This window comes from Callospermophilus lateralis, chromosome 5 (assembly GCF_048772815.1).
Source record: "Callospermophilus lateralis isolate mCalLat2 chromosome 5, mCalLat2.hap1, whole genome shotgun sequence".
Taxonomy (NCBI): Eukaryota; Metazoa; Chordata; class Mammalia; order Rodentia; family Sciuridae; genus Callospermophilus; species Callospermophilus lateralis.
The window spans coordinates 147,348,846-147,374,418 of NC_135309.1; the positions used below are offsets into that span (position 1 = coordinate 147,348,846).

The window sequence follows — 25,573 nt, forward strand, 5'->3', positions numbered from 1 at the left end:
TTGAAAACATATTTGAGCACCAGTAATCTTAGATGCTTAGCCAGACCTCTGGAGAACCAAGGAAAAGAAATAACTCTAATACTATATCTTTAAGAATGTCCTGGGGCCATTTGTATGTGACTGAGATTTCTAGGGTCACTGAAAAGCCCCTTTTCATTGTCTTGTATTATTAGTGTACATCTTTTCTCTGGGACTACATTAGGAAGAACTAATCTGGCTGCATTTATAAAATATCTGAATATAATAATTATATGGAGAAATCAAATTATTCCTCAGGGAGTGTACTGATTTTAGCTTGTAAATTGTTGCCCACTCTACCTAGCAAAGCATCCCATTTAGTCATGGAATTAGGGTGAACTGTAGCTTTTCATCCATTCCTTCAGGACACATTTGCTGTGCATTGAACACTACCCTAGGCACTTTGAATACATTGCCAAACAAAACAAAATTGGCCATAGAGCATATATTCTGGTGGGCAAGGCAAACAAAAGCATAATTAATTAATGAATATTTTGTGAAAAGATGATGCATTATATGAAGAAAAAGAAAAAAAAACAGTAAGGGGAGTTGTGTTTTAAATAGGGTGGACTGAGTAGTGTTGACATTTAAACAGAGTTTTAAAGAGATGAGTCTCGGCTCAGATTAACTTATTCTATTAAATAGGGTTACACAAGCATGATGTTAGGAAGTTATGTTTGTGACTCTCCTCATGTTTCCATATACCTGGCTGTGACTATCAGGAAGTTTCCAGTGGTCTAGGCATGGTTCTCAAATTAGTACCAGAGGCAGAGCACCTGGAAATCAGTTTGCACTTTGCAGAAATCAGTTTGCACTTTGTGAACTATTGTTGTACCTAATTCTACCTTACCATCCAGGAGCAGTTTTATTAGGAGAAAATTTGAATTTTATACACATACCTATTAAAGTTGGTTCTGTAAACATATGTACAAAGCAGCAATAACCAAAAAAAAAAAAAAAAAAAGAAAGAAAAGAGAAGGGAAGGAAAAAACAAACTGTCAAACTAAATATAATTTATTATTTTCAAGTTTTTCTATTAATAAGAAGTCACTATTGTATATCTTAGCATCTTTTAGCACTTGTTGGCAGACATTGAGCAGCAGGCATCCTAGATTCAAGGAAAGCTGTAGGAAAAGAAAAAAAAAAAAGAAACCTGCCCTTTTAACTTAATTTCTCCTCCAGTGATGGAAAAAGCACAAACATTTTTGTTTGATTTTTTTCCCATAGACCAACTCTGTTCTCTTTATTGGTGCAGAGATTAGAAGCACTATCCTAGAGTATTGTCAGGAATTAGTAGTTGCACAGGCTCTTTTTAGCTTCCTCCTTGGCTTTTCTGGAATCTTAGAGGATTTGTAGCCATTTAACTATATGCATATTTTTTTGCCACTTGGATGAGAGAATTACTATCAAAAGGGATCTAGGGATTCCCAGATAATCTGTCTTAATGAAATTGTGGGATGGTTAGAGACAAGGAACTAAAGGAAATCAGCCCAAGGTAGATAGGTCACAAAAGTTCTATAATTTTCATTTTACCATTGGAATCATAAAATGGCAATATCTAATTTTTACCCTTTCTCCCCTCAGTCCTAGTGCATAGCTTGATGAGTAAGCAATTATTAATAAATGTTGAATTAATCCTTCCACTTATTTCTTGCCCTACCAGAGTAGTGCTGTAGAGACCAGAATGGTGTTGCTGCTTACCAATGTTAACTTCATCTTTTTTCCCTCTATTTCTGTTCATGCTATTCTCACACCTCTGCCCTCTTATTACAGAAAAAGTTAAAAACAGGTTGCAGTTCTCATTCAGAATTCATTGTTCTTTATGACCCTAGAACACCACTTATTTTCCTCTTTAGAAGTGAATTCAGAGGATCATAGGTTCCCATAACTTTTTTTAAAACAGTTTTTTGTTTAGGTTAATATCAAGTTTTGTATTGTGTACCTCTATTTTGCTTCTGCCAATGCATTGCCGTTTTATCTCATAGATAGAGATTATTAAGTGCCTACCAATATGTATTCCTTCTGAACAAAGCTTCATGAGATTTGAATCTTTGTGAACTAAAAACAGTAACCACCTGGTCTCAATCTGGGACATATTGTGTGTGTAGAAGCGTGAAACACTGAGATCTAAATCTGCAGTGGTAAGTGTAACTGAGTCATGCGGATTCGGCATTTCCCGATGCCAGCCTCACATGGTAACGGAGCTGGGCAGCCTAACTTTGTGGTTTCAAGGCTGTCAGGAAAACAGGGGTAAGTCAGGAAGAGAACATCTTAAGTGATGGAATGGAATCTAGCCTCAAGCATACAACCTTATAATTTAGAAGATGTCCTAAAAGTTACAGGTTATTATCAGAATGATATTTGATTTTCCCCATCTTTATTAGGCCTCTTTATTGACTTCCATGCCTTTACTTTTCAGAGTGTTGTGCGCTGTCTATGGCATCCAAAGTTGAACCAGATCATGGTTGGAACTGGAAATGGACTGGCGAAGGTCTATTATGACCCCAATAAGAGTCAGAGGTATTTCATTAAGTATCACCTGTTTTAGATGGTTGCCAACAACTGGGGGGAGGGCTTCTTTTCACCCCTGCTTTTATTTATTTCCCCCTTTGATGGGGAGCACCCTTTTAGAAAATGCAGCTGGCACAGAGTAAAGCCTCAAACTCCTAGCATTGTGCTTTAAAGAGGATTTAGATATCACCCTTGATCCATACTGAATTTAAAGTGATAGTTTCCTGGGGATTTGCAGTTCTTTAGCTGAAATGTTGAGTGCAAGGGGGAAGCAAGTCCTGCCCACTTTGCATACCACCCATGGACAGTGGCATTAGCAGTGATGCATGTGAGGGATTAACAAAGCAGGCAACTAATCACTTACAGGAAATGGGAATGGCTTGTCCATTTTGTTACCTTTCTTTTTGACTTTTAGTAGATAACCAGTTTGGATGTTTGGAAAGGTTGTTCTCTGCTAGCAGAAGGGTACAGCACAAATGCTTTTCCCTCAAATCCCCTGGCCCACCCAGATGTCAAACTTAAGCATTTTAGTGTTTTTCCAAGGTCTGAAAACTTCAGGAAAGGCTGTCAGTCCCTCAGGTATTTCCATTTTCTTTGGGCACAAGGATAGACATATGTTACCACTTTCAAAAAGATTGTTTATTTCTGTCTCTTATGGTACAGTCACTGATTTTTCTTTAGAGGGAGCATCAGATAGCTGGAATTAAAATTTACATGTTAGGGCCTTGAGTTGTGGCTCAGTGGTAGAGCACTTGCCTAGCATATGTGAGGCCCTGGGTTTGATTCTCAGCATTGCAGTAAATAAATGAATAAAATGAAGGTTTGTCAACATCTAAAAACATATTTTAAAAAAATTCACGTTAGATTCACCTGTTTTGAGTCTCACGTACTTTCTGAGGAAAGGAAAGTCATCCTCTTATTAAATGAATATTCATTGACCATAATTTTGCTGTATGTGGAAGAAGACATCCCTAATCCTTTCTGGGCTAGAGTTGGAACCTGACCCTATAAAATAAAGTTATATATTATGATACTTAAGAATAAGTAAGATTTCTTTTCATAACAAAGAGATTGAAAATGCTAATGTTATTAGTATAAACCAGCGTCGTTTCACTTGAGAAAGTGATAAGCTTTATTTGAGAAGAATTCGTTAAGAAGGGTGCTATCTTTATTTGAAATCTTTAAGAAATTTGTTTATTTATATTTGTTTCTCCTAAAAGGGATAGTTCAGCATGGCTAAGGTGAAGTAATGTGTTCTAAGCACACTTTTGGTTGATCCCACACATTCTTGGGCTGTAGCCCCTTGGCAATACTGCCAAGCCAACTCTGTTCCAGACACTTGTACTTTTGTATTTGAGATGTGGACATATGCCACTTGGGGTGTAGACCACCCAGGCTGCTTCCATCTGGGATATAAATGTTGAACCCTATGGCCTTTAAAGTGTAAAGGGTGGTTAATTTTGTTAGTGTTTCTTTAGCATATTAAGTTTTTAAGTAAGTTTTATAGGTTTTCTTTTTTTAACTTGTGTCCTGGTGCCCTCATACCTCTCTAGCCCTTTTACTTGGTAGTGACCTCTGACAGACATGCATGTCTGTTAGTTTAACAATCCCTATCACTGAGGCCCCATCTGTTGTTCTCCCTCAGAAAGTCCAGGATTTGACAAGACCATGCACAGGGTGTGTTCCTCAAAGTATCTGATGCTTTCAACATAGACTTTCTGTTCCTAAAACCAAATAAATAAAATAATTTTTTATTCACCCCTCAGGGGAGCAAAATTATGTGTGGTTAAAACTCAGCGGAAGGCGAAACAAGCTGAGACTCTAACCCAGGACTACATCATCACTCGTAAGTTAGCATGCCTCTCAGTCATATTTCTCACTACCTCTCTCTTAAAAGCCCTCAGAGTTCAGGTGTATATCACAAAACCTCCCATCATGTGCACAGAAGCACAAATCACATAACCCCTAACCCCTTCAGCTTGTGACTCATCATGGCCTCACATACCTTCCAACACAAATGTGAAAAGCCTATATGAGCCTACTGCATTGCTCTATGGCAGTCTTTTAAAGAATAACAGTCTATTCTACGAATTAAGAAAAAAGAGTGCTGGTCTTAGAATCAGGAGGCCTGGAGCTAGGTGTGGTGCAAGCCTGTAATCTCAGTGACTTACACAACTGAGGCAGGAGGGGCATAAGTTCAAGGCCAGCCTTGGCAACTTAGCAAGACCCTTTCTCAAAAAAGGTCTGGGGATGTAGCTCAGTGGTAAAGTTTCTCTGAGTTCAGTCCCCAGTACCAAAAATAGAATCAGGAGTCTCCAGTTTGTCCTGTTGCACTGTGGACTGACAATGTGAGGTTGAGTGACTGAAATTCATCAGGAGAGCCTGGAGACTAGATGAAGGGTCTCTTGCAGTTCCCTCTGAAATGTGTGACCATGTGCTAGACCAATCTGGAGGCTTTATATCTAAAATAACAATCAGGGGTATGAACAGAAAGCTTACCAGGGCAGAGTGACTTTTCTCAGTTCTGTTACACAAACTCTTTAATCTGACAGATCTGTATTCCCAGAGCCATGGCCTCTGACCTGTAACAGGTGATGTCTAGAAGGAAATCTAGGATGTGACAGCAATTATTAGTGAGTGGCCTTGTGAACTTTCTCAGTGTCTCCCTGTAAAGCCCAGAGGGCGCTATACTGCTGGGTTTCTCCCTTGTGGTGGGTCTCACATAAGACCAAGTCTTTTGGAGCTTATGATCAGTCATGAGATCCCATGACACTTTTTGCAAGAGTAGAAGTGTTAAAGTCGGTGTCATAACCAGCCCAGCTCATGTAATTACACGCGGCCTACTTAAATTCCTGCCATCGTTTGAAGTGAAAAGCTATTTTTCCCCCTCCTAAAAATACTGTGTGTTGTGCTGCCTGACAGAGTGACGAGTGGCTGTTTCTCAGCTCCCTGGACTCGAAGCAAGCATAGTCTGGCCCTGCTTGGCAGTAGGGGTGAAGGGTAGGAGAGGATGTTGGAAGAGTTTTTGAGGTGTTAGAGATATTTCATTAGTTTTTTAAAAATTCCTTAAACCTTTATATTCATTATCCTGATACTCTTTTTCTTTTAAAAGAGGTTTTAATCTCTGAGAAAGGGCTGAAATTATGGTGGCTAAGAATAAGATGGTTATTAAATATTTCCCTCCAGTAATCTTCCCCCCCTCCCCCAGAATATTGTTCTGTTTACCTTTTAAATTCTAATACTCTTTTGTTTTCTGAAATTTAATTCTGAGATTGAGCAAACACCCAACAGCAATTGAACAAATATAACTTTGATTTGTATCATCTTGTGTTGTGCACCATGTAGAAGGAGGGGTAAGGCCCCATCAGTCTCCATGCCAGGAGAATCAGGCACCCCTGCATTCAGGGCAACCTTTATCCCAGTTTCAGTGGGATAAGTGCTCCTCCCTTCCGGTTACTCAGTGTTGTCAACTCCTCCTGAGAGGTGGTCACATTTCAGAAACGTGTGAAGTGAGTCCAGTGTTTATGAGGCATCTGAGGAAACTTTGGGGCTGACAGGCAAGCTATTGGCATTACTCACATTTGGGTCCTGTAAGAAAAAATAAAGAGGCAGTCCCCAATAGGGTTTCTTTTCAAAACCAAAGAAATTAAATTTTAATTGTTACCCATTGTTTGGGAGACAGGGATCCGCACCAATGTTTCTGTGACAGATTTTGATGGTGTTTCCTGAGTGCCATTAACTGCCAGGAGAGGTGAACAATGAGTCTGGTAGCAGACAAAATTGGCTAATTGGTTACAGTAAGACTGTCTTTTATTATTAGATGAAGGCTATCATTATGACTTCCATTTCATCTTTCAGTTAGTCATGCTTCAGCTATGTTTTTGGATGAAAAGTTGTTATTATAATGAAATTTTTCAAATGTGACTTCTTGCAGCTCATGCCTTGCCTATGTTCCGCGAGCCCCGCCAACGGAGTACCAGGAAACAGCTGGAGAAGGACAGACTGGACCCCCTAAAGTCACACAAACCTGAACCTCCTGTAGCAGGCCCAGGTGACTATGATCCAACTAGTGACCTGCAGAGGGGGTGAGGGGCAGGGTGAGGTCACTGATACAGATATGGGAAAATCTTTTGGTCCTTGTTACTTATCTTCAGAGAGATTTTACTAGATTGATGTTTTCAAATGTTTTATTTTTAATAACCAGAACATTTCCCCTAAAGATCTAATGCAGAATTGCAGTGTGTGAAGTTGATAAAGATGTACTGTGCTAAGTGGGAGGGGGAGCCTGGGCCCCTTTCTGCTGTCTCCAACTTAAGCCCTGTAGGTAGTAGAACTCTGGGGCTCCTTGGAACGTGGCATTAAAACCATTCCTCTAATATTGGCTTAATGTATAACATGGGGCACTTTGACCAGAATCCAGGCTAGCTTAGGTTTCATACAGGGCAGAAGGTGGCCATCCTTTAGTTCAGTGTTGAGAAAATGGAGCTGCCCAAATCACTTGAAGATGAGTAAAAATCCTTAGAGTTTTCAAGAAAATGGGTGTCGGAATTAAGCAAAGCAGCATTAGCTATTTTACAGTACACACTTTCACTGGAATTCTACTTTGTGCCATCACCCTGTGTAGTTTCCATTGGTATTATGCTCCCAAGTCTGTAGCTTTTGACTTGGTCACTCATCTGTGCCTGGGCTCTAGACCTCTATCTATTGGCGTTTCAGCACTGAAAATATTTCATGTGTCTACTTCTATTAACTTTTTTCATTTTTATCCTAATCCAAGTTCTTAAATAACATTCTTGCCTGGGTTGTTGCAGAACCCTTCTTCATAGGTGTGGTATTTCAAGTCACTTCCTGTTGCTTTTCCACCTCCATCATCTTATGCATAGCTTTATCTCCATCCCCTCTAACTTTCACATTGCTACTATCTCCAAACTTTCATGAGCTTCCTGCTGTGCACTTCTATTTCCAGAGGGTGAAGGTTCTCCATGTCTCACTCTAACACATCTTTTGTAGCTTTAAACCTTACTTCTCCCTTATTCTGACCTTCTGATAAACTGTTGGTTCCCTCCTGGCCCCACTCTTTGAATTTCTCTTTCCACATTTTTATGCTTATCCATTCTGTTTTTTGAAAATGGCATTCCTTGCCTTCTGAGCCTCCCTGAAATGAATCCATTGCTTTCAGAAAGACCTGTGCACCACCTCAGCCTCAAGTGCTGTACTTCCTCTAGGTGCCCTAATAATATTTGGCCACACACTTCTCTGACAGTTAATTTTTCTGTGCCTTTTAAAAAGTTTCTTCTTGATTTATCTTTTTAAAAAGTTGGACATTTTTGGAGTACTAGGGAAGATGCTAGTGTTAGGGATTCAGTTGGGAACAAATCCTTGCCCTTAAGGAGATTCTTGTCCACTAGGACAATTACAGTACTCTAAAATAATGTTAATCTTTATGACCATTTCTTTTGTTTTCTCTAATAATGCCCAGGAGATTGCCTATAAAGTACTTGAAAATATGGGAAGATAAAATAGCATCTAATGAATATTGGTTATTTATTGAATTTTAAGTGTTCATGCTAGAGGAAATTTTTTTAAATATTTTTTTTTAGTTGTAGTTGGAAACAATACCTTTATTTCATTTATTAATTTATTTTCATGTGGTGCTGAGGATCGAACCGGGAGCCTTGCACATGCTAGGCGAGTGCTCTACCGCTGAGCCATAACCCCAGCTTGCTAGAGGAAATGTATGTTTTAAGGAAAATTATTTGTAATTCATTACTCATTCTGTAAGTTAAGCAACTAAGATATAACAATCTTTTCAAGTCTCTATTTAAAAACTTTATGGGAAAATTGCAGTTTGATGATTTCTTTCTTTGGTTCTGATTATTATGATGGCTGAAAGGATTATACGCAAGTGCTGTTGAGATCATGTTCAGGTAAGCACAGTGTGCATGGGCTAGCAACATGTTGTCATGTTAGTGCTGTTTCTGATTTTTTTCCCCATCTGAAACAGGTCGTGGTGGCCGAGTTGGAACCCATGGAGGCACTCTTTCTTCCTACATCGTGAAGAACATTGCTCTGGACAAGACTGATGACAGTAATCCCAGGGAAGCCATTTTGCGTCATGCCAAAGCAGCAGAAGACAACCCATATTGGGTTTCTCCAGCTTATTCCAAGTAAGAAAGTAATTCTTTAAATTAGAAATATTGGGGGCTTGAGGTATAGCTAATGTGCTTAGCATGCATGAAGTCCTGGGTTCAATCCCCAGCTCTAAAAAGTAATTAATTAATTTTAAAATGGAAGAATGTTTTTTTTTTTTTAATGAATTGGGAAGAACATAACAGTGGTATTTTGAAATTTTAACTTCCCCATGTCTTATTTTTTACCTGAGCATGAAAAATAGGTCAGAAACTCAACAGTCTTAAACCCTAGGCATTTGTTTATGTTTTAAGACTCTTAAGTTCTGGAATCTAGCTCAGTGGTAGAGTGCTTGCTTAGCATGCTCAAGGCATTGGATTTGATCCCCAATACTCCCACCCCCCCAAAAAAAGGACTCTAAAATGATGAATTTAAAACTACACTAGTTTAGTCAGAGCTATAGCAGAGTATAAACTATTATGTGGAAAAAAGTCACTACGTTGTCATTGTGGACGAGGGTTAAAAGCAAGCAAAGGAGAGGAGTTCATAGTATCAATTTGTACATGGAGAGCTGTGTATGTAAGCAACCCTGCCCAGCAGATCCAGCCTCTTGGATTGCCTTGGATAGCTTAACATGGAAATGTGAGTGAATATGTAGGGTTCTTAAAGCTACTATACCAGCTGTATTTACATTAAAGAAGGGGGGGGGTACTATTGTAGAATTTTCAGATTCTAATTATTTTAGCTTTTTGTTAGGACTACCTTAGATGAGTTTAAAAAAAACAAACACTGAGAGCTTCTATATATTCTTCTACTTTTAAGACCTTAGACAACCATACTACAGTTAATTATTAAAGCTGTGAACTCAATATGGTATAATACTGTTAACCAAGCTACACACCTTACTTGATCTTCATTAGTTTTTCTACTGATATCCTTTCTTTTTCTCAGGAGTGTGTGTGTGTTGCAGTGAGTTTTTATTTCTTCATAGTCTCTTCCAGTAGTAACAGTTTCTCAGTCTTTTTGTCATTCATGAACTTGATGCTTTTAATATTTTTAATGTTATTTTGTAGACTTTCTGTCAGTTTGAGTGTGCTGGCATTTTCTCATAATTGGAATGAAGCAATGCACATTTGGCACACAATAACATAGAAGGGGCATTGAATCCTCATACATCATCATATCTAAGAGTTTCATGATTTGAATTATCTTATTAATGGTGATAATAAGTTTGGTCACATGATTAAAGTGATATCTGCCAAGTTTCTCTACTGTAAAGTTGCTGTCATTCATTGTTTTGAATTGATCAATTTCTTGGGGTGATTTTCTTTCTTTTCATTTTTTAAAAATAATTTTTGTTGTATATGAACATAATAACCTTTATGTGTTTATTTTTATGTAATGCTAAGGATCAAATCCAGTGCCTCACATGTGCTAGGCAAGGGCTCTACCACTGAGTTACAGCCCCATCCCAGGGTGATTTTCTTGGACTATGTAAATCTTATCTCTTTTGAATTTTTTGCTGTCCAATTTTGTCTACAGATGGATTTGTCTGTAATGATTTGATGTTTGTCTGATGGTTATTTTCTTGTTCCTTGTCTTCTATCTATTAAGTGGAACTCTATCAAAAGGAAGAATTGTCCCTTTACCCAAACTTATTTAATTTTCAAATTTTTAAAAATATTTATAGATTTTCTATTTACTACAGAATGGGAGCAAATTTTTACCTCATGCACATCAGTTAGAGCACTAATCTCTAGGATATATAAAAAACTCAAAAAACTTAACACACACACACACACAAAAAAAACCAAAAAAACCCCAAATAATCCAATCAATAAATGGGCCAAAGAACTGAACAGACACTTCTGAGAAGATGATATTCAATTAATCAACAAATATATGAAAAAATGTTCAACATCTCTAGCATTTAGAGAAATGCAAATCAAAACTACTCTAAGATTTCATCTCACTCCAGTCAGAATGGCAGCTACTAAGAATACAAACAACAAGTGTTGGGGAGGATGTGGGGGAAAGGACACACTCTGACATTGCTGGTGGGACTGCAAATCGGTGTAGCTAACCTGGAAAGCAGTATGGAGATTCCTTGGAAAACTGGAAATGGAACCACCATTTGACCCAGCTATCCCACTCCCCAGTTTATACCCAAGGGACTTAAAAACAGCACACTACAGTGATGCAGCCACATCAATGTTTATAGCAGTACAATTCACAATACCTAAATTGTAGATCCAACCTAGATACCCTTCAGTAGATGAATGAATAAAGAAACTGGTTTATATACACAATGGAATATTACTCAGCATTAAAAGAGAATAAAATCATGGCATTTGCAGGTAAATGGATAGAGTTGAAGAATATAATGCTAAGTGAAGTAAGTCAATTCCCCTAAAACAAATGCTGAATGTCTTCTCTGATATAAGGGTGCTGATTCATAATGGGGATGGGAGGGGCATGGGAGGAACAGACAAACTCTAGATAGGGCAAAGGGGAGGGAAGGGAAGGGAAGAGCATAGGGGTAGAAAAGGTCCTGGAATGAGACAGACATCATTACCTTAAGTACATGTATGAAAACACGAATGGTGTGACTCTACTTTGTGTACAACCAGAGACATGAAAAATTGTGCTCTATTTGTGTAATATGAATTGAATTGCATTCTGCTGTCATATATAACAAATTAGAATAAATTAAATTAAAAAATTAAAAATATATTCTTAGGAACTCTCAAATACTTACTTTATGATTTAAAATCCAATACCATCATTATTTAGTTTGTTGCTCTCATTGTTCCAGCTTTGGCCAACAGAAGCTCCTTCAGAATGCTTCTTTTATTCTTTCAACAGCATCACCCCCATACACTTTTTCTGAGTGCTTCTCTAATTTCTGCACCAAAAAAATGTTTCAGGTTCATCTTTGTTTTTCTTGCCCCCATTCTGGAATCAACCACTTCTCCAAAGAGCCCTAGTTCCTTTTGTTGGAGAATGGTGTTCAGAAACCAAGAGCTGGGTGTTAGATGTGCTCAGTGCTGCTCAAGTGCCATCGCTTGTAGGTCCTGCTGGCAAAGCTTGGAAATATGCATGTGTATACCAACCTACGCATGTACATACATCTCTATTTCTGATTCATCCATCTGTATTTATATTTTAAAAACCATGAACTGAAACCTCATTTCAGTCTTATACTACAGGGTTTATACATAATAGTAGGTTTATTTAGCCTTTCTCCATCTGTATTTGTAATTTCTTTCTTCAGTAGTAAGAAACCCAGCTCCTATTTGTTCAGTCCTGGTGTACACATAAAGTAATTTCAGAAAGGATAATACATATGTTTGGAAGAAACACTTTCCCTAATTATGTTACAGCATTTGAGTACAGTTCTTTTTGTCTTTGGGTTTTCAGTATTTAGTCAAGATAATGTTTTCCAAAGTTATTTAGATTAGGTTTTCCCCCTACCCCATTAGTGTTGTATTATTCCTTTGAAATGAAGTTAGATTCATTCATTAGTGCTTATATTCCTTTTTTCAGTTTTCCCCAAATTTTTGTTTTATTTTGCAGGATATGTGAAATATTACTGGAGTACTAGGAGTAAGAGCTTAAAAGAGATATACTCAGAGATTATCTCTCTTTATCCCATGCTCCTGTGTTGACGTTCCCAGTTTTCCCTTTGTTCAGCCCTCCACCCCTAGAATAAACCAATCTTTCATTTCTGGTTTATCTTTGTTATATTTTTTTCTGTAAAATTGAACAATACTTGAGTATTTTCTTATATACCATTCTTTCTTATTTGAAGGGTAGTGTAGTATAAATACTTGATTTTTTTTCCTTTTTTATCCAAGTTCTATTTGAAACTCTATAGTAAAGTATAATAACAACATATGAACAGATGAGTGAAGTAAAATGTCAATATTTTTAATAGACTGTTATAGCGCACATCAAACTTTCATAAAATTACTGCTTATCTGTGATTATTCACAAAGTAGTTGGTTCTCTAAAGTCTTCATTAAAATTTCGGTATGAAGTTTAATTTTAAGTTACTAACTTTGGGAGAAGCATTTACAAATATGTCAATTGTTTTTATTATGACAGTTTCAATCAGTTTAGGACTTTCACTAATTTTTATTCCCCATCTTTACTGATATATAATTGCTTTAAAATTGTATATCTATAAGGTTATGAGTTGATATAGTCTTTGGGGCTTTTTTTTTATTCACATAGTGGTATGACCTAGAAATCTCTCTATGTCTGTTCATAGAGCTCATTCACATTCTTTTTCATAGTTGTATAGTAGCCTACTGTGTAGGTATAACATAATTTATTTAGCCATTCATTCTCCAATATATGGGTAGTTTGTTTCCTGTATTTTTTAATTACTAATAATGCTGTAGTGAATAAATGCTTGGTACATGTATGATTTTGTATTGTTGGAGGTATAGTCATGGTTTTCTTTTTAAAAATTTTTTTATTGGTGCATTATAGTTTTACGTAATAGTAGATTTCATTGTGACATCTTCATACATGCACATAGCATAAATTGGTCTGCTTCATTCCCCCAGTTCTTCACCTATTCCTCCCTTTCTCCCTTCCCCTCTCCCTCCCCTGTCACCTTTCTTTCTTTTTTATTTAAATAATTCTAATTTGTTATATATGACAGCAGAATGCAATTCAATTCATATTACACAAATAGAGCACAATTTTTCATGTCTCTGGTTGTACACAAAGTAGAGTCACACCATTCGTGTTTTCATACATGTACTTAAGGTAATGATGTCTGTCTCATTCCAGGACCTTTTCTACCCCTATGCCTCTTCCCTTCCCTTCCCTCCCCTTTGCCCTATCTAGAGTTTATCTGTTCCTCCCATGCCCCTCCCATCCCCATTATGAATCAGCACCCTTATATCAGAGAAGACATTCAGCATTTGTTTTGGGGGAATTGACTTACTTTGCTTAGCATGATATTCTCCAACTCTATCCATTTACCTGCAAATGCCATGATTTTATTCTCTTTTAATACTGAGTAATATTCCATTGTGTATATAAACCAGTTTCTTTATTCATTCATCTACTGAAGGGTATCTAGGTTGGATCTACAATTTAGGTATTGTGAATTGTACTGCTATAAACATTGATGTGGCTGCATCACTGTAGTGTGCTGTTTTTAAGTCCCTTGGGTATAAACTGGGGAGTGGGATAGCTGGGTCAAATGGTGGTTCCATTTCCAGTTTTCCAAGGAATCTCCATACTGCTTTTCAGGTTAGCTGCACCGATTTGCAGTCCCACCAGCAATGTAAGAGTGTGTCCTTTCCTCCACATCCTCCCCAACACTTATTGTTGTTTGTATTCTTAGTAGCTGCCATTCTGACTGGAGTGAGATGAAATCTTAGAGTAGTTTTGATTTGCATTTCTCTAAATGCTAGAGATGTTTAACATTTTTTCATATATTTGTTGATTAATTGAATATCATCTTCTCAGAAGTGTCTGTTCAGTTCTTTGACCCATTTATTGATTGGATTATTTGGGTGTGGTTTTTTTTTTTTGTGTGTGTGTGTGTGTGTTAAGTTTTTTGAGTTTTTTTATATATTCTAGAGATTAGTGCTCTAACTGATGTGCGTGTGGTAAAAATTTGCTCCCATTCTGCAGTCTTTCTATTCACTTAACTGATTATTTCTTTTCCTGAGAAGAAGCGTTTTAGTTTGAATCCATCCCATTTATTGATTCTTGATTTTAATTCTTACACTATAGGAATCTTATTAAGGAAGTCAGGTTCTAATCTGACATGATGGAGATTTGGGTCTACTTTTTCTTCTGTTGGATGCAGGATCTCTGGTTTAATTCCTAGTTCTTGATCCAGTTTTGTGCATGGTGAAATATAGGGGCTTAATTTAATTTTGTTGCACATGGATTTCCAGTTTTCCCAGCACCATTTGTTGAAGAGGCTATCTTTTCTTCAATGTGTGTTTTTGGCACTTTCATCTAATATAGAACAACTGTAATTATGTGGGTTTGTCTTTGTGTCCTTTATTCTGTACCATTGGTCTACAAGTCTATTTTGGTGCCAATACCATGCAGTTTTTATTACTATTGCTCTGTAGTATAATATAGTATAGTATAGTCTGGTATAGTGATGCTACTTACTTCACTCTTCTTGCTAAAGATTGCTTTAGCTCTTCTGGGTCACTTATTTTTCCAGATGAATTTCATAACTGCCTTTTCTATTTCTATGAGGAATGTCATTAGGATTTTGATTGGAATTGCATTAAATCTGTATAATGCTTTTGACAGTATGGTCATTTTGACAATATTAATTTTGCCTATGCAAGAACAAGGTAGATCTTTCCATCTTCTAAGGTTTTCTTTGATTTCTTTCTTTAGCCACTGTAGTTTTTATTGTGGAGGTCTTTCACCTCTTTCGTTAAGTTGATTCCCAAGTATTTTACATTTTTTTAGGCTATTATAATTGGATAGTTTTCCTTGTTTCTCTTTTAGAGGATTTGTCACTGATATATAGAAATGGCTATGATTTATGGGTGTTGATTTTATATCCTGCTACTTTGCTAAGTTTATTGATTAGTTCTAGAAGTTTTCTGGTAGAAGTTTTTGGATCTTCTAGGTATAGAATCATATCATTGACAAATAGTGTTAATTTGAGTTCTTCTTTTCCTATTCATATCCCTTTAGTTTCTTTTTTCCATCTAATTGTTCTAGCTAGTGGTTCAAGAACTGTGTTAAATAGAAATAGTGAAAGAGGGCATCCCTGTCTTGTTCCAGTTTTTAGAGGGAATATTTTCAATTTTTCTCCATTTAGAATGATGTTAGCCTGGAACTTAGCATAGATAGCTTTTACAATGTTGAGATATGTTCCTGTTATCCCTAGTTTTTCTAGTGTGTTGAACACGAAGGGGTGCTATATTTTGTCAAATGCTTTTTCTGCATATATTGAGATGCTCATGTGATTCTTATCTTTAAGTCTATTGATATGATTAATTACATTTATTGATTTCATATTTTGAACCAATCTTGCATTCTTGGGATGAACCCCACTTGATTTTGGTACACTATCTTTTTAATGTGTATTTGTACTTAATTTGCCAGAATTTTATTGAGAATTTTTGCATCTATGTTCATTAGAGATATCGGTCTGAAGTTTTCTTTCTTTGATGTGTCTTTGTCTGGTTTTGGAATCAAGGTAATATTGGCCTCATAGAATGAGTTTAGAAGTGCTCCCTCTTTTTCTCTTTCATGAAATAATTTGAGAAGTATTGGTATTATTTCTTCTTTAAAGGTCTTGTAGAGCTCAGCCAGGTATCCATCCAGTTCTGGGCTTTTTGGTTTATAGGCTTTTGATGGTGTCTTCTGTTTCATTGATTGAAATTTATCTGTTTAAATCATGTGTGTCATCCTGGTTCATTTTGGGCAAATCATATGACTCTAGAAATTTGTCAATGCCTTCGATATTTTCTATTTTATTGGAGTACAAATTTTCAAAATAATTTCTTATTATCTTCTATATTTCAGTAGTGTGTTGTGATATTTCCTTTTTCATCACGAATGTTGTCAACTTTTTAATTGTTTCTTTTGTTTCAATTTTATTGATTTCAGCTCTAATTTTAATTATTTCCTGTGTTCTACTGCCTTTGGTGTTGATTTGTTTTTCTTTTCTAGGGCTTTGAGATGTAATATTAGGTCATTTGTTCATTAACTTTTTCTTCTTTTAAGGAATGAACTCCATGCAATAAACTTTCCTCTTAGTACTGTCTTCATAGTGTCCCAGAGATTTTGATATCAGTGTTCTCATTTACCTCTAAGAATTTTTTAATCTCTTCTTTGTTGTCTTTTGTAACCCATTGTTCATTCAATAGCATGTTATCTAGTCTCCAGGTGTTGGAGTAGCTTCTATTTTTTATTTTATCATTGATTTCTAATTTCATTCCATTGTGATCTGGTAGAATGTGGGATAATACCTTTACTTTTTTGTATTTGCTAAGAGTTGCTTTGTAGCATAATATATAGTTTATTTTAGAGATGGATTCATGTGCTTCTGAGAAGAAAGTGTGTTCGTTTGTTGATGGATGAAATATTCTATGTATTCAGTTAAGTCTACATTATTGATTGTATTATTGAATTCTATAGTTACTTTGTTCAGCTTTTATTTGGAAGATCTTTCCAGTGATGAAAGAGGTGTGTTGAAGTCACCCAGAAAATTATCATGTTGTGGTCTATTTGACTCTTGAACTTGAGAAGAGTTTGTTTGATGAATGTAGATGCTCCATTGTTTGGGGCATATATGTTTATAATTGTTATGTCTTGTTGATTTATGGTTCCCTTGAGCAGTATGAAATGTCCTTTTTTATCCCTTTTGATTAACTTTGGCTTGAAGTGTACTTTATTTGATATGAGGATGGAAACCCCTGCTTGTTTCCGCAGTCCATGTGAGTGCTATGTTTCTTCCCAACTTTTCACCTTCAGTTTGTGGATGTCTTTTCCTATGAGATGAGTTTCTTGGAGGCAGCATATTGATGGGTCTTTTTTAAAATCTAGTCTGCTAGTCTATGTCATTGATTGGTGAGTTTAGGCCATTAACATGATTTGTCCATCATCTTTCTCTACATTACTGGTCTCACTTCTATTTTCTTGAGGTTCCTTTTTTTTCTCTTCAGCTTCTGCATATGAAATAAAACATACGGCCCTTGACTTCTGAGTTTGGTTTATCTCACCTGGTATAATGTTCTCCAGTTGAATCCATTTTCCTGCAGAGTGCATAATTTCGTTTTTCTTTATGGCCAAGTATAACTCCATTGTGCAAATATACCACATTCTCTTTACCCATTCATTTACTAACAGACATCTAGGATAACTTGGCTATTATGAATTTTGCTATTATAAACATGGGTATGCATGCATTTCTTAGAATGCTGACTTTAAAATGCTTCTATTTAAGTAGCTGAGTCATATGGTGGTTCCATTCCTAGTCTTTGAGGAACCTTCATACCCATCTCCACAGTGTTATACTAATTTATAGTTCCACCAACGGTGTATTTAAGTGTTCCATTTACCCCCACATCCTCACTGGTATTTATTATTTTTTTGTATGCTTACTAAGTTCCATTCTAATGAGAGAGAGATAATCTCTGTGTAGTTTTAATTTGTATTTTGCTGATTGCTAAACATGTTCAATATTTTTTCATATATTTTGGGTTTTTTTCTTTAATAATTTAATTTAGTTAATTTGCCCATGGATTTATTGTATTGTTTGTTTTTCTGGTGGAAAGTTTTTTGAGTTCTTTGTATATGCCAGGTATTAATTCTCTATTGTACAAGTAGCTGGAAAGGATTTTCTCCCATTCTGTAGCTCTATTCATGCTTTTAATTGTTTCCTTTGTTGTACAGAGACTTTTAAATTTTATGCCAACCCATTTGTTAATTCTTGGTTTTGTTTCCTGAACTTTATAAGTCTTATTGAGGAAGTCGATGTTGGAGTGTTGAGCCCATATTTTTTTTTTAGTAGTTGCAGTTTTAGATCTAATTGCTAGGTCTTTGATCCATTTTAAGGTGACTTTTGAATTGAGTGAGAGATAGGGATATAATTTCATTCTTTTGCATATCCTGTTTTCCCAGCATCATTTGTTTTTTTTTTCCCCAACATGTTTTTGGCTCCTTTGATAAGTATCAGATGACTGTACTTGTGTGGATTTGTCTCTGAGTCTTCTATTCCATTAGTCTGAGTGTTCATTTTTATGCCAGTGCAATTCAGTTTTTGTTACTATAGGTCTGAAGTATAATTAGAAGTGAGGAATTGTGATGCCTCTAGCATTGCTCTTTTTTTTTTTTTTGTACCAGGCATTGAACCTAGGGGATCTTAACCACTGAGCCATATCCCTGGGCCTTTTTACTTTTTATTTTGAGACAGGGTTTTGCTAAATTGCTTAGGGCTTCATTAAGTTGCTAAGGCTAGCCTCAAACGTGTGATTCTTCTGCCTCAGCCTTCTGAGTTGCTGGAATTGCAGGTATGTGCCACCATACCTAGCTCCAGCATTGCTCTTGTTGTTTAATATTGCTTTGACTATTATGAGTCTTTTATTTATCTGTGTGAATTTTTCTAGTTCTGTGAAGAATGTCTCTGGTATCTTGATGGGGTCACATTGAATCTTTATATCACTTTTAGTAGTATGACCATTTTAACAATATTCTGCCTATTCAAGAACATGGGTGGTCTTTCCATCTTCTAGTGTCTTCTTCAATTTCTTTTTTCAGCATTCTATAATTTTCCTGCAGATATCTTTCACCTCCGTGGTTAGATTTATTCCTATGTATTTTTTTTGAGACTATTATAAGGGAATTGTTTTCCTGATTTTTAAAAAATATTTATTTTTAGGTATACATGGGCATAATGCCTTTATTTTATTTACTTTATGTGGTGCTGAGGATCGAACCCAGGGCCTCGCCTGTGCTAGGTGAGCACTCTACCGCTGAGCTACAATTCCAGCCCCTGTTTTCCTGATTTTTTTTTCCAGCAGATTCATTATTTGTGAATATTAAAGCCATAGATTTAACATTCTTCTGCCTCAGCCTCCTGAGTTGGTAGAATTACAGGTATGTGCCACCATACCTAGCTCCAGCATTGCTCCTGTTGTTTAATATTGCTTTGACTCATGTTTTAACATGTTGATCTGTTACTTTGCTGAATTTGTCAGTTCTAGTCTTCTGATGACTTTTTTTGATCTTCTAAGCATAGGATCATATCATCTGCAAATAGTGATAATTTGACTTTTTCCTTTACTATTTATATCTTACTTCTTTCTCTTGACTAATTGCTCTGGCTAAAATTTCAAGAATCTTATTTATTAGGAGTGAGGAGAATAGACATCGGTGTCCTGTTCCTGATTTTATAGGAAGTACTTTCAGTTTTTCCTCATCAGTGTGATGTTGGCTTTGGGTTTGTCATATGATATTTAGGTAAGTTCCTTTTTTCCCTAATTTCATCATTGTTTTTAACATCAGTTTTATGTTTTTTATGTATTGCTAAAATTTTCGCAATTTTGAGAAAACTAGACCCTGGTTATTTTTCAACACATTAAGGTGTTGGGAAAAATTCCTTACGAACCAACTCAACTTACATGTCATATCAGCCCCCTATATGCTAATCATTAGGAGCTACTTTGCTTTAAAGAAAAATACATTGTCTTAGCTTGATTCCTTAGAAACAGACCTTAAGATAATGATTCATGTAAAGGGGACTTATTAGGGCATAATCCTAGAGAAAACCAGCAGGGAAATGGAAAAATGCAAGGAAAGAAGCAAGGCTGCAGTATCAAAACCAGTCTCATGGAGAGCCGCTTTGGCTCAGTCCTGCAGCAGGACCCCAGAGACTATGGTCAGAGTTGTCCTGGTCAGAGACATGGCAGCTAAAGTATCTTTACTCCCTCATCTGTTGATTGTTGGTAATGGATGGAGTTGTTGCAAAAGACATTTTCAGATGCTGCCAGCTCTCCAGGGTTTCAGAGATAGTTGCTACTGCTATGAAAGAATGCACACCAAAACCAAAACAACAAAACAAAACAAAAAACTTATAGGGGTTTGAGGGGATCTGGAGGGAGCGTTGTGTCCTTGCTGTGTGTGTTGTGGCAGAACAAGCTTTACTGTACACCCTCAATGGTGATTGTTCACAGTGTGTTCTAATACCCACACAGTACAGATGGAATATCTCTGAACTGCGAGCTGGATAATATTACAACAGCTAAGAGGGTCATATCAAGGCTGGCCAACTAAATAGTGTACATTCAGACTTCATTTGTATAGAATTTGTGTATGAGCTAACATATGTCAGCACATCACTGGCAGTCAGCTAAGCTCATAGATTATGTCTATGTTGAAACTTCTGTTTTAATGGAGTAGCTATCCTCTCTTAAAATAAAGGAGTCTTTTGTACTTTAAAAATCTTGTTTAGAAATACAACAAAGCTTGATTGAAGAAAGAAGAGAAAGCCATCAAATTAATTTTGTTAAACATGGTAAGCATCATTTTGATGGCTAACAGCTCCAAATACATGCGTTTATAAACACCCCAAATAAATCATTGAGATGTCTCTACTACAGGTATTGTAATAATACTGTTTGCTGATTATCAGTGGACATTAGCAATATATAAATCATAGAAAAGTGTCAAAAATCTAATTTACCATTGAAGAAAAGGAGACACTAAGAAGGTAACCTTTAGAACCTGATAGCGAGCTCTTGCTGCAACCATCCAGGAACCTGGGCTTAGAATTTCCAGGGTATTGTTCTCACATCTAACAACAAATTACTTTGATAAAAGATAAATTTCAATTTAGCATGTAGTTTTCAGATCTGAATTTTTAAGTAATATATTCATGCAGAAAAGAAAAAATGTCTAGCTGTATTTACACTTTTTTAGGTTAGACGGTGGAAATCTGAAAGCCTCCCTTTCACTTAACCACCAGTTCATTCTACTACTTAGAGATACCAATGTCTGAAAATTCTTGTTTATTCTCCCAGAGAGAATCCCTGTGTAAATGTGCAGATACATATATGGATACATTCATTATGTGAAAAAACACGTGTATAGTATGTTTTACAAGTTAGATTTGGTTTTTGTTTGTTTTTTATAACTGGAGAGTGGGTCAGTCCATTCATGCATATCTAGCTAATTTTTTATACTTTCTTCATTTATTTCACTGTATGGACATACTGTACTTTTCTGAAACAATGCGGTCTTGAAAGATAGTTACATTATTTTCAGTTCTTAGCTTTCATAAATAATACTGAAATTAATGTGAACTTGCTGGGCTGCTTAGGGCCCCACCAAGTTGCTGAAGCTGGCTTTGAACTCATGATCCTCCTGCCTCAGCCCTTCAAGCTGATGGGATTATAGTCACACATCACTGTACCCCGTTGGAGGAACCTTTTTTTTTCCTTTAACCATACCGCCATAGAATTCCAATTTAATTTTTCTAGTTGGTTAGTCAGTTCTTGTAACACTTACTGCTAGATAATATAATTTTCCTCATTGAATTGAAATGGCACTTTTATTGCATATAGTGTATTTTTGTATGAATTTTAGTCAGTTTCTAGGTTCTCTGTTCTATTAATTCAAGTATCAGTGTCAAATAGTTTTCATTATTATAGGACTGCCTGCTCTTATTGTTATTTATTTTTTAGTTGTAGATGGACACAATACCTTTTTTATTTATTTATTTTTATGTGGTACTGAGGATCAAACCCAGTGCCTCACACATGCTAGACAAGTGCTCTACCACTGAGCTACAAACCCAGACCCTGCTCTCATTATTTATCTATTCTATCTATTCTATTTATTCTTGCAGATCTGTATGACTTTATTCTAATTACCTAGTATTCTCCCCTCCCCTGAATTATTGGTGGAATTTTTAGTACAATTGAGTTAAATGTATATATTAATTTAGATGAAATTCTATAATAGTGGTTCTTTGAAACCAACCATAGAATATATCTTTATATTTAATCATATCACTGTATCCTTCAGTGGTATTTTAAGGTTTTTTTCATATATATCTTTCATATTCCTTCTAAGTTCATGCCTACGTTTTTTGTGTGCTTCTATAAAAAAAAGAATCTTTTCTTTGCTGAATTCATATATGTGTAATATATATATTAATTTTGTATCCAGCTGTTTTATTGCATTTTTCTATTGTTTTAAGTAATTTTTATCTAGTTTTCTGGGATTTACGGGTATAAAACTATATCACAGGCAGATAATGATAAGTTTATCTCCTCCTTTACAATTTTTATACACCTGGCATTTTTTTCTTATCTAATTGCATTGTCTACCACCAGAATAATAGTAAATTGTATCAATGATAGTACACATTCTTTTTTTTCACTTTGAACTTTAACAGGCAAAATTTTGTTGGACTAAACCATGTAAAAATTTTTTTGTAAGCAAAAATGTTAAATAGCAGTTTTATATTGTTCAATATAATGGCATGTCTCCATAAAACATGGTGACTTTTGAAAACACACATACAAAAGTTTAAGAATAATTCATCTCTTTCTATTTTATTTATTCAACAAAGATTTACTAAAGACCTACTTTGTGTCAGATATTGTTCTAGGATGTGGGGAGATAGCTGTTATTATAGATATTCTGATAGAGGCACACAATATATAAATCCATAAATGTTAGATATAGTAAGTGTTAAGAATAAAACTAAGTTAGAGACAATGGACACAAAATAATAGGGGTGGGATGGTGATAGAATTGTGCTATTTTAGATACGGTAGTCAGATCACTCTTCTACAGTGATCTTTGGCCTGAGTGAAATGAGGAATTGAATCATGCAGATACTTTTGGGAAGAGCATCACATGAGAGAAAACACCCTTCAAAGGTCAAAGGCATATATGCATCCAGAATAGATGCTTAGTTTTACTAAATCCTTTCTCTCTACTAGAGAGGTGACCAGATGATTTTCTTACTTTGATCTATAAATTTGATTAATTATATTACTGTATTTCCTGATAACAAACCATCCTGGCATCTTTAATCTGACACTTACATGGTTTTTGTCGGATGTTAGGCTATCTTCCTGAAAGTTTTATATGGTTTTTTTTTTCTTTTCTGGATGCCCTCTAGACTATTTTGAAACTATTTCACCTACCCATTTTGAAAAGACTTGATTTAATTTACCTCTAAAACTATCAAAGCCTGTGACTGGGGTTGTGGCTCAGAGGTAAAACACTCACTCGCCTAGCATACATGAGGCACTGGGTTTGATCCTCAGCACCACATAAAAAAGTGAAATAAAGATATTGTGTAAACTAAAAAATAAATATTAAAAAAAAGTATCAAAACCTGGTGCTTCTGTGAAGCGGAGCATGAGTAGTACTTCCTTAATTTATTTCTATCTTTCCCCGGCAAGTAGTCTATTTGGAGTTTCTGACTCTTCCAAGGGGGCTAGTTAATATTTTATTGGATAGTCATTCATCCAGATTTTCAGCTTTATTTAAATACAATTAGTTGAAGCTGAAGTTGTTTTTGTTCACTGATGACTTTTGCCTGAAGATATTTTCCACACCATAGGCAATTTATATTTAAAATTGGATAATGTGTTGGATTAAAAGTAGCTTTGCAAGGAGGGTAGGACAGGTATTGTCATATGTGCACCTTAATTATGAGGAGACTACAGCTTAGAGATCTGCTGTTAACAGAAGCCGAAACTAGAACTACCAGTTCTTTTGATCCCCTAATGAGCCTTGCAGAGAACTGTACTCCCTCTTAAGAATACACCTTTCTCCCATTGCATTTGCTCCCATCTCTTTCCTTCCACCCAATTTCATCACCTTACATTTACTGCTTACTAACTAAGTTAATGGCACTGTCTGTCTGCGACATATAATTTGTTAGCCAGGATCATGGTTCTCTTTCTCCTGTGTTCACCTGCTGGAGTATGCTGTTTATTGCCAAGTGGCAAAGTGTTTGAAGGGAAGCTAATATTTAAAGGGATCTTTTTATAAAGGTCACTGTAATTGAGAATGTGTGTCTGGTTGTTTTTCTTCACTGCAATTGACTTCTGTCAGTGATGAAATGAAGATTTATTTACTGTATCTTGCTTTAATACAGAAAAGCACTCTTAGACATTCTATAAATCTGTCTCCCTACTAACAACATATACTCATCTGCATTCTCCAGTGATGATAATGAAGAGTCTTTGAACACTTTACATTTATCAATTGAATGTTTAAGCTTCATTCCTTCATTAGCAATGATATAGCCATGAAAGTTTTCAAACACAGCAGGATCACAGAGGACTCTGTTCAGCCACACATGGGCAGATTTAGTTACAGTTTCTTGTTTAAAAGATGCTGTTGGAGGGAGGGGAAAGGAGCTGGCTGGGGCGTAGTGGGCAGGATGTGGATCCAGAATGCTATTAGCTTTCACATCAGACAGGGATAGATGTGTGTGAGAGCCTGGAGCTTGGCCAGCAGCCTGCCAGTCTGACAGCTCTGTCAACCATGGCCACTTTTCTTGCCAGATAAGCTTCCATTATTGCTGGTTCAGGCAATTTAATTTTTGGTGTACATGTCTTATCTGATACAGGATATGTGCTTGTGTGTGGGGTTGTGTATGTATCATCCCATCTATAAAGGATCCATTTAAAGTCATGTTGAGGTAATAGGCAACATTTAAAGAAGTTATTTTGTGACTGAGTGAAGGTTTATGTATTATTTGTGTCAGGAAGAGAGACATATGCACAGAGAGAAAAATATCTTTTTTTTTCCCTTGAGTTATATTTAGGTAACTAGTAGTCACTGTCTACCATATTCCTGTGTAGAAGCCAGCGCTTCTCAGAGTGGCTTTGTGAACCGCCTGTATCCTAGCTGTGTGTGTGTGTGTTTGTTGGGGGAGAAGGTTAAAATTTTGATTTCTAGGCTTCAGCCCAAACCAACTCAGATGTCATGGGATTGGGGCTGGGAATCTACATTTGAGAAGTGCCTTAAATGATCATTTTGTACACTAACATTTGGTAATAATACAAAGTAGCTATTTAAAATAAACCACAAATGATTCCCCTTAAGAAAATTCACACTTACAGATTAGATTGTTTCAATTATAGAGTTTCATAGTGGATTATTTCTACCACAAAAGAATTTGCCCCAGGATTTTTTTGAATACCAAGTTGCCATGTTGTATTTAACATTTGAATTATTTTATTAAATGTTTCCTGCATACAACTTTTTGGAAATACATCTATTATATGAAGTGAAAAATATTTAAAGCAAGTTATGTAATAATAATGATACTTTGTTGTACTTATACTATGCCAGGCTTGTTTTTAAATTTTATTTATTTATTCATACATACATATATATTTATATATACATATACATACACATGTAATCCTCA

General features: G+C 35.9%; 1 protein-coding gene across 1 annotated transcript in view; it reads left to right on the forward strand.

The window, feature by feature from the left end:
• Wdr70 (WD repeat domain 70) overlaps positions 1-25,573 on the forward strand; it is a 299,382-nt gene that overhangs the window by 266,759 nt on the left and 7,050 nt on the right. Inside the window, exons 14-17 of the mRNA XM_076857389.2 lie at positions 2,438-2,538; positions 4,296-4,375; positions 6,464-6,580; positions 8,534-8,696. Of these exons, the coding sequence (XP_076713504.2) occupies positions 2,438-2,538; positions 4,296-4,375; positions 6,464-6,580; positions 8,534-8,696 (461 nt within the window). The remainder of the gene's footprint in view (positions 1-2,437; positions 2,539-4,295; positions 4,376-6,463; positions 6,581-8,533; positions 8,697-25,573) is intronic.